Source organism: Pelodiscus sinensis, chromosome 24, assembly GCF_049634645.1.
Source record: "Pelodiscus sinensis isolate JC-2024 chromosome 24, ASM4963464v1, whole genome shotgun sequence".
Classification (NCBI taxonomy): Eukaryota; Metazoa; Chordata; order Testudines; family Trionychidae; genus Pelodiscus; species Pelodiscus sinensis.
In genome coordinates, this window is record NC_134734.1 from 19,657,907 (window position 1) to 19,667,960 (window position 10,054).

The following is a 10,054-nucleotide window of genomic DNA, read 5'->3' on the forward strand; positions in this document are numbered from 1 at the left end:
GTGCCCCCCATCAGTTGGCGCCCTGGGCAGCTGCCCGGCTCGCCCATGCCTCCGTCCGGCCCTGGGTGTGGTGCACTGTCCCATCTGGTGCACTGAGACCGCTTCTAGAGAAAAGAACAAGCTGGCTTTGAGTTCATGCCGTAAAGCAGGGCGACTCCACTTTGGAAGCCCCAGGGGCCACAATGATACTCACAGCGCATGCCGAGGGCCGCAACTTATGTGTGGTTGCATACACATGCAAAATATATGCAAATATATGCAAATAACGTCGTTCACACTGACAGTTATGAATACAAAGCACTTCCCACAATACCCTGGTGCTCCCAGCACCTCCTCCCCGGTAGGGTTGCCAGGTGTCCGGTGTTGAACCGGACAGTCCAGTATTTGAGCTTTCCGTTCGGGAAACAAATTGAGACAATAGAACTGAGACAATAGAAACGTTTGTGATGTCATGTCAAGCGTATCCGGTATTTTTGTTGAAACCATCTGGCAACCCTACTCCCTGGTGACTGGAAATGCCGACATCCTGTACCCGTCTGTTCCAGCCAGTCCGCCCGCTTGTGTCTTTCAATGCTCACCCTGCCTGGGAGACGCCATTGTGGCGCGTGTTCCCGGGGTGGCCATGTTCAAAGGATCCCACCCGCGGGCCGCGTGGTGAGCCCCGTGTAAACCCAAACCGCACCGCGGGCCGCAAATAAACGGGGCTGCAGGTTGAGTAGCCCTGCCGTAGTAGCTGCCCCATTAGAGAGGCGGGATAAGGGATGCCCTGAAAGGAGCGAGCAGGGGTAGGTTCTCAAGTAGCCTAGGGGTTAGGGCATTGACCTGGGGACCACAGGGGTGTGGCCTCAAGCTCTGCCTATCCAGGAGCATCACCAGAGGTCCCAGGTTTGATTCTGCCCATAGACTACCAGGGTCAGTCTGCATTACACAGTCATCCTGGTTTCAAGGCAGTCTGTCCATTCCACTACTACAGTCAGCTCAGCAAAAGTCCTGCTCTGAATAGAAACTGCCCTAGCCTGGCCTGTTTCTGAGAGGGAGGGAGGCTGCTCGGATCAATGAGTTTGGGTCGGCCCATGAAGAGCCAGCCATGTTGTCATTCACACCTAAAGACCTCTGGCATGTCAGGAGCAGCCTTTGAACCCAGTCTCTGGCTTTTGAATTTGGAGGAGGGTTCAACCTCCCAAGGTGCTCTGGAATCGCTGAATTGGATCCCGCCGTAGCCGGGCTGGCTTCAAAGGGCTGGGACTTTCCAAAGAAGCCAACAACACCTAATTACAAGAGCTTCTACAGCGTGGCGGGGAGCCCCACGGAAGAGCAAGCTGCTCCCCTCTTCCTTGCTTCTGCTCTCCCCTGCTAAACACCGGGCAGGTTCCTGCGAATCTCTTGGGAAGAGCTGCAAGACTGGATCACACTCAAGGCCCATCTGCTCCAGTGGCCTGTCTCTGACAGCCACCAGCTGCTCCAGAGAAAGGTGTAAGAACTCCATAGACAGCAGGAGCCCAGCAACAGGCGATTTTAAATCCCTTCCAAACATTTGTTAGCCTTAATCACAATGTTTCTTGTTAGCCATACAAGCATCCAATCTGTTTTACAAATTTTGTGATGCTTGACAGCGTCCAGTGGCAATGAGTTCCACAGTCTAACCACACCTTTTAGATTTCATTTCCAGTGACCGTCCACTCGTTCAACTTGACAGGAAGAACAAAGTCTAGAGAAGATAGCTCAGGCATTCTGGTTTTTATTTGATACACGTATGTCCCCCCACCTATCCACCACCTTTCTACGGCAATGAGGCCACACTTCAATTTCTTAATCCAAGAGGTTCTGGAGGGCTGAAGTAGAGCTCTGTGTAGCTCAGACGCTCGTCTCTGTCACCCACAGAAGCTGGTCCAGTAAAAGATGTTAACTTGCCTATCTTGTCTCCTCCATATACTCAACACTGCAAGATTTCCTTCCTCGTGTCTCGCCCCGCCCTGCCCCGCCCCGCCCCGCCCCCCTTTTCCAGATCAGACAATAAATATATTTAATGCTGGACCTCGAATGGAGTCAGGAAATGCTGCCTTGCTCATTTTTGCCATGATTAAAATGCACCATTTATTCTGAGCCTGTTTCTTCTCTTCCCATTTTTTGATCCATGACAAAACTTCCCCTCTCACCCCATGACAACTTAGCTTCTTGAGTAACTTCTTGTCCAAGATTTTTGGAGGTTTGCCACCCTGTTCTCCTTTATCCACTCAACTGGGGCGTAGTAGATTAGAGGCGTGCGGTTTGCTGGTGCATGCTGTCCCGATCATCTTGTGCTCTTCCAGGGGTTTAGTCTATGTCATAGTTCCAACCAGTTTCCTAGATACACATGGGGAACTTACTGGTCTGTAATTCCCTGGCTTGCCCCGATAGCTTCCTTCTGATACAGGTACAACATGTGGTACCCTTCAAACCTCCAGTAGAGCAGCTGTTTTGAAAAGATGGGGGATTCCTCATCCCTGAGCTCCTTCCATGCTCTGAGACAGAGCTCATGCAGGCCTAAAGTGATCGGTTTGTTCCAGCATTTAAAAGAACTGGTGTAAAGGGGTGCGACGGGGTGTTCCAACCCTGCACTGAACCGGGGGGGGGGGGGTTAGAATGGGCCTATTGGGTGGAATATGCCCCTCCCCCGTGACGGTTGCTTGAGGAGGACAGAGTCATGGGTTCAAGTCTCACCTCCCCCAGATCAGGACGGGACGCTATGGCCAAAAGCCGAGCAGCCCCTGGGCAGGAGAGATAAGGGGTGCCCTGGCAATAAGCTGGTGGGGTGGTTTCCCATGTGGCCTAGGGGATAGGGTGCTGGCCTGGGGAAGACAGGGTCATGGGTTCAAGTCCCACTGGCAAACTGCCCAGGTATAAAGGCCTGAAGAGCAGATCTCTGGGGGCTGGCCACCAGGAGAGCTTTTGTCTTGACCCAGGAGCAGCAGCTAGCTGAGTGGCCAGCGCAGAACCTGACCAAAGCAAGCAGCAACCCGGAGGAACCACATCCAACTCGAGAGGCAGCAGGCAAGAGCACCACCCAGAGGGAGGAGCCAACTGACGGAGCAGGAGCGGTACCCGGGTAGGAAGCCATCCAGGGCAGGGGCCCAAGGAGGACGCTGGTGAGCTTAGCACATTACGGAGGAATTCCCAGCTGAGCTGGTGGGAGGAGTCATCCTCACACCATCACATAGGGCCCTGGGCTGGGGCCAGGACCCCCCCCCCCCCATCCCACATGGGGGATACGATTATATTGCTGAACAGGGACTAGGCCTCTGGGCCTGCAGAGTAGTGACTAGGCCTGGGGGGGAGGAGGAAGGGATCCCCAGTGGGGAAGAGACAATGGGGGGGGGGGCATCCCATGACAAGGGGCTTGGAGGCACATTTGAAGAGCAGCTGTCAGTGGCAGACAGGGGACCAGCCGGGTGGGGAGTGTCTGGGATTCCTGTGTGTGTATGAGTGTTCCCAGTGGTTAGAACACATCGTACTTCCCATCCCAGATTGGGCAAGACAATTTGGTGGTGGCATGTTGGACAAGTTTTTCCCCTCTCCTTGCCCCATCTGCTGGCCCAAGGCAGAGCCTAACCTCCGCTGGGGGGACAAGCAGCTCTCGACAAATCATTCCCCAATATCCGGTGGGCTATGTGCCACCCGCAGGCCCTCCGGGCTTCCCCGACTCAGGCCAGATGCTGGTGGAGCTTAGAAAAGCCGGTTGATGTGTGTGCACCATATGTGCAGGATGCTAGATGGATGTTTGGTTTGGAACATGATTCTCCCTGCCACCAGTGTTCCCTGTATTTTTTTTCCATCCACATGCAGAATACATTTTATTTTGTGCACCAAGGTATGTGCAGATGGGCACCACCAGTAGCAACACACGCTGCCGGGTGTGGATGCTCTGCTCATCAGCTGGGCAGCACAGAAATCTCTCCTGGGTGGCCGGCCAAGCACTCCGCTTCCAGGGAAGACTGTCCCCCACCTCCTCCACTTTCCAGCTTTTGTGGGGGGGAGCAGGTTCAGCAGGCAGCCAGCTTCCCTCCCATGGACACAGAGCAGCCAGCTGCAGAGGCGAACGATGTGCCCATTTCACAGGAATAGTAGGAGCAGGTAATGAGCCACGCCGGAGGAATCCGGGGCTGTGGGGCAGGCTGCTGGGGGAACTGCACGTAGGAGGCGTCTTCTGTCCTCAGCCAAGGGGTTTAGGAACCTCACACTTTGCCTGGGGAGTATCTGTGAGACAGATGTTGTGACGAGAGCCCTGAATCATACGTCCCAACATGCCCAGCCCCACCACGGTGCGGCCCCATCTCCAGCTCCTACGCAGAGCCCTGACGCAGAGCAGCGGGCAGGTGCTGAAAAATGCCCCTGAGGATGAACTCAATACGGACAAATGCAAAGTCCTCCATGTAGGAAGGCACAATCCTCATCACACACACAGAATGGGAAGCGGCTGTCTAGGACTGAGCCCCGCAGAAAAGACTCTAGGGGGCATCGTGGACCACAAGCGAAATGTGAGTCAGCCGTGTGACACTGTTTCCAAAAAAGCCAACCTCATTCTGGGCTGCATTCATAGGCGTGTGGTGAGCAAGACATGAGAAGTCATTTTTCTGCGCTACTCTGTGCTGATTAGCCCTCAGCTGGAGTATTGCGTCCAGATCTGGTCACCACATTTCAAGAAGAAAGTGGACAAATGGGAAAAAGTCCAAAGAAAAGCAACAAAAGACAGGTCTAGAAAACCGGATCTATGATGGAAGATTGAAAAAAGGGGGGTTTGTTTAGTCTGGAAAAGAACAAACTGAGAGGGGACACGGGACCGGCTTTCATGTACATAAAAGGTTGTGAAAAGGAGGCAGGAGAACGATTGTCTTCTTAAGCTCTGAGGATGGGACAAGAAGCAAGGGGCTTAAATTGCAGCAAGGGAGGTTCAGGTTGGACATTAGGGAAAACTTCTGAACTGGAATAAGTTGCCCAGGGAGGTTGTGGAATCCCCATCACTGGAGATATTGAAGAGCAGGTTAGACAGACACCTGTCAGGGATGGTGTAGATCAGAGATACTTAGCATTGAAAGCCTTGGGGGCCACAATAATACTCCCAGCACATGCCGAGGGCCCCAACTTAAGGGTGGTTGCCTGTGCATGCAAATATATATATGCAAATAGCTTCTTTCACATGATGCCCTGGCGCTCCCGGCACCTCCGTCTGTTCTAGCCAGCCTGTCCGCTTGGGTCTTTCAAGCCTGGGAGACGCTGTGCCGTGGCGGATCGTGTTCCCAGTGGAGGCCATGTTCAAATGGTCCCATCCATGGGCCGCGTGTTGAGCCCCGTGTAAACCCAAACCGCACCGTGGGCTGCAAACAAACAGGTCACGGGCCGCGTGCTGAGCCCCGCGTAAACTCAAACCGCACCGCGGGCTGCAAACAAACAGGCCACGTGCCACGTGTTGAGCCCCGCGTAAGCCCAAACCGCACCGTGGGCTGCAAACAAACAGGCCACGGGCCGTGTGCTGAGCCCTGCGTAAACCCAAACCGCACCGCGGGCTGCAAACAAACAGGCCACGGGCCACGTGCTGAGCCCCGCGTAAACCCAAACCGCACCGCGGGCTGCAAACAAACAGGCCACGGGCCACGTGCTGAGCCCCGCGTAAACCCAAACCGCACCGCGGGCTGCAAACAAACAGGCCACGTGCCACGTGTTGAGCCCCGCGTAAGCCCAAACCGCACCGTGGGCTGCAAACAAACAGGCCACGGGCCGTGTGCTGAGCCCTGCGTAAACCCAAACCGCACCGCGGGCTGCAAACAAACAGGTCACGGGCCGCGTGCTGAGCCCCACGTAAACTCAAACCGCACCGCGGGCTGCAAACAAACAGGCCACGGGCCACGTGCTGAGCCCCGCGTAAACCCAAACCGCACCGCGGGCTGCAAACAAACAGGCCATGGGCTGTGTGTTGAATAGTCCTGATCTAGACGGTGCTTAGTTCTGCCGTGGGGACAGGGGACGGGACTTGATGCCCTCTCAAGTTCTAGGCTTCTATGAGGGTACTTGGGTGCCACCTTGCCACCCCCTGGGCCAGCTCCCAGGACACCGGGGCTCCCCTGCCCTTAGCAGTAAGTTACTGTACCCTCCCCCCCCACAGCAGCGAAGGCCCTCAAAGAGCCTCCTTTGGCCCGCTGGCTAGGTGGGCATCGCTGTCCCAGACAGGGCATATAGGAAATGACTCCGCAAGAGTCATGCAGAAAGTCAGTGAAAGGGCTGGGGAAAGAGGTCAGGAGTCCAGCTCCCTATCATTCCTCCCTACTCACTCTAACCACTAGACCCCACTCCCTTCCCAAGCCAGCCCCGGAACCCAGCATTCTCATCTCCCACCCCTCCCCCACCACTCCAAGCTGTAACCACTAGACCCCACTCCCTTCCCAAGCCAGCCCTGGAACCCAGCATTCTCATCTCCCACACCTTCCTTCCTGCCCCTCTCCCCCGAGCTGTAACCACTAGACCTCACTCCCCACCCAGAGCCAGGGCAGAATGCAGGATTCCTCCTACGTTCCAGTCTTGTGCTTTACTCCCCAGCCATCCGGCTCACTGCTGTGGCTAGGATGGGGCCACAGCCTCTGGGTGAATGTTGCTTTGCCCGATTCCAGCTGCTGCACCCAAAAATCCGAGAGCAGGCCCCGAACCACCAAACCGCTGGTTTAATCCTCCACACTGTGCTCACTAGAGCAATATGCCCATCCCCCTCTGTCAAATGCCAGCCCCCCCCCCATGCTCTAGCCACATGCCCCCTTTCGGGCCCAATCCCTGCCCCCTCTACCCCCGCCCTTGTGGCAGCAGGCTCCAGCCAGAACTGGGCGTGCAGCCCCCGCCCCCACAGGGCCTGCGTGGCACCCACACGAGGCCGGTACATTGCAAAGCCAGCTGTGCCTGCATTTTTTCCATGACACATTTTTCCTCTGCAACTCCTGGGTGTGACGCTGCAGAAATGTTTGCCTGGGGAATAAACGGCACCCTCTCCCCTCCCTTGGACCATGTACCGCCACCCGATAGCAGAGCAATTGGAGCTTAGCCCGGCAGAGCCAGGCTGGCTTTGGGGTTAAGACACAAGGCTGGGACCCGGGAGAGCTGTCATTGAGTCCCTGGGGGCAGCTCCCTCCCTGCTTGCCTCAGTTTCCCTCTTCTGTAGGAAGGGGGTCACGCCTCCTCCCACTAGCCTTTCTAGATTATAGGCTTCCAGGGGTCAAAACTTATTCACATCCCACTTGAGTACCGCATCCGCGCTCACCCTCTGGCCCCAGATTGGCTGCCCCACGGTGAAACCCCACCCCCAGCCTTGCTCGGGAGAGGGGGGTGGATCTTTACAAGTCTATCGGTCTCCCTGTCCATCTATACTCTGCCCCGATGTGCTTAATGAAAGACAGTGTGTGGGAGGGGGAAACAAAGGTACAGAAAGGGACAAGAGGACTGGAAGGCCCCCCCCCCCCCGGCCACCAAGTCCAAACCATCCTGTCACAGACAACCCCCTCATCTTCATAAACATACCAAGTGCCATTTAGAAACTAGGTTGTGTGCTCCCGCTCACCCTCCTGGCTATTCCAGAACCTCCCTCGCCCACTGGTTAGAAACCTCCTAATTTCCAGCCTCTGTCGAGGAGGAGATGAGAACCACAATGGGCTCGGTTGTCGACTATTCCGCCCCCTCTGATTGGCCACAGCAGCCCAGAGTTCCAGCAGCGGAATCATTCTCCAAGCGCCCCCCGAGCTGATCCCACAATGCAGTGCTGCAAATTCCAGCACCAGGCCATGGTCCCACTAGCATGGGTTCCCAAACTGGGGGGCGTGAAGTAATTCTGGGGGGAGGGGTACAAGGTGATCCAGCCCCTGCCCGTGACTCCCTCCTCCCCCCAAGTTTGCTGCTATTTTTGGTTTTCGGCCCTGGTCAGTTCTTTTTTTTTTTTTTTGGCTCAACAAGTTTTGCTGCTATGGAGTGGGGCGCGAGGGTGTCTCAAAAATCAAAAAGGGGGTGTGATGCCGAAAAGTTTAGGAACCACGGCGACTAGTGCATTGGGGGAAGTGAAGGCATACCACCGTTCTTATATACTGCAGTATCTTCCTGATGGCACCAATTGGTTTTTGGACCCAATTGTGCTAGGTGCTGTACAAACACAGTGCAAAAGTCCCTAGGGGGCTTGCTACCACTGTTGTCAACAGGACAGTGATGTGTTAGCCACCAGGCAGTGTGTATGAAACTGCTCAGGGTGGATTCAGGTGAGTATTTTACCCCTGGAGCCATCTATCCTACTTCTGCCACCATTACTTCCTGCTATGAAAATACACCAGAAAGCACAATGACAGGAATTTTTCCAGGAGAGAGGCTAGTGTCAACATCCACCTAAAAAGACCATTAGCCACCGCAAAACTTCAGTCTAGAGCAGTGTTTCCCAAGTGGGGTTCCACAAAGTGAAAATAAGGGTTCCGTGAGAAAATTCCATTACAATACCATTTTTTGATTAAAAACATGAATATTATGTGATTTTTGTTTTTAAATATGTGCACTTAAACTAAATGTTGATCTCATGACCTTGTTTAGCATTTGTTTATTATTACCCTTACTTATTTGTGGTCTACTTTTACAGCTCCATATATTAGACTGTTATTACGGGTTCCGCAAAATTCTTTTGAGTTTAAAAGGGTTCCATGGGCAAAACCAAACTGTTCTAGAGCGAGTATTTTGTGTTTTCCACCTCACCTGGTGCCCCCCCCCCCCGTAATGGATCTAACTAGACGTCCCCTCACACTTAGCAATAGGGGGAGGTCTTGATCGGCAACAAACTGAGAACGCAGAGGGAGAACGCATTCTACTTTGTGTCAGAAGCAGACGCACTAGATCTCCCACATGTTTTCCTGGTGGGGTCCAACAGACTGGCAATCAATGGTCTATAGTGGACAAGAATAGCCACCATGTGCCAGCTTCCCATTCCTCCAGGTTATCCACACGATCAGGCACATTTTCCCCCTTCTCCACCCGCTGCTGCCTTTGAAGTACCACGCCCCCACCAGCGGAGCCCAGAGCCCTTGCGTGTCTCCCGCAGCACCCGGACAGCCACGTTATCCTTTCCCCACAGAAACCCGGCACTTTCCTCCTGCCGGCAGCAATGCAATAGAAAACCAAGAGCAACGTTTACTTTCCAGCCCCTTTTTAACTCCTCAAGGCCCACTGGGCTGAGGTGACATACCGGGCCACCCAGAGCGCAAGACGAGGGCTCTGAAGGCTAATTGTGCCTACTTTTTTTTTAAAAGTGGGTGCTGATGAGAAAGGGAGACAGCCCACGCCACACTGGGTGGTAGGTTGCCAGCTCTTCTGGCTGCCAGACACCCAATGCCCATTGGGGACCTGGAAAATATCTCCCGGCGACCAAAAGACTCAATTCAGTCCTGGATTCTTACAGTTCTGCTGGAGTTTGGTTTTCCTTCCCTTTGACACACAGAAATTAAAAAAACAGATTTGTTACCTCGAAGCAGCAGCAGAATGCAAAGAGCAGAGAGACGGCTGTACTGCTCCATAGCGCCCGTTAGAGTCCAGCTGGAACGTACGTTCCAGCAGCGCCAGCAGCCAAACTGGGCATAGTGCGAGTGTCCGCGAGGGTTTCTCTCTCCCTCTGCCTCAAAGGGTACTCTGTCTTCTGCTGCTTTAGCACACGCCACTCACAGTTTTTTCCTCCTTCATCTCCCAGACGTTTCAATTGGCTGCTAAAAATAAATGGCAGGGTGGGGATTTTTTTTCAAAAAAAGCCAAAATAACAGAAACAATGAAGGAGGGGGGAGAAAATAGCAAACTAAAAACCACCCAGGGAACAGAGATGCAGGGAGCAAGTGGGGGAGAGTGGGTTTCTGGTGCATAACTTTTTCACGGAGTCTGTTCTCTGTGTTTGCCCAAGGCACTGGTGAAAAGCGTGCAAAGATGCTACCCCCCTAGCCCTGCCCTGGATTTTTGCCAGCCTCCCCCCCCGCCATTTGTGCAAAAATACAGAAATGGATTGGCCAAATTATCCTGTGTATTTGCT

General features: G+C 54.1%; 1 protein-coding gene across 1 annotated transcript in view; it reads right to left on the minus strand.

The window, feature by feature from the left end:
• ITGA10 (integrin subunit alpha 10) overlaps nucleotides 1-9,733 on the minus strand; it is an 80,320-nt gene extending 70,587 nt beyond the window's left edge. The window contains exon 1 of the mRNA XM_075908365.1: nucleotides 9,503-9,733. Coding sequence (XP_075764480.1) covers nucleotides 9,503-9,554 — 52 coding nt within the window. The 5' untranslated portion in view covers nucleotides 9,555-9,733. The remainder of the gene's footprint in view (nucleotides 1-9,502) is intronic.
• Nucleotides 9,734-10,054: the final 321 nt, after the last annotated feature.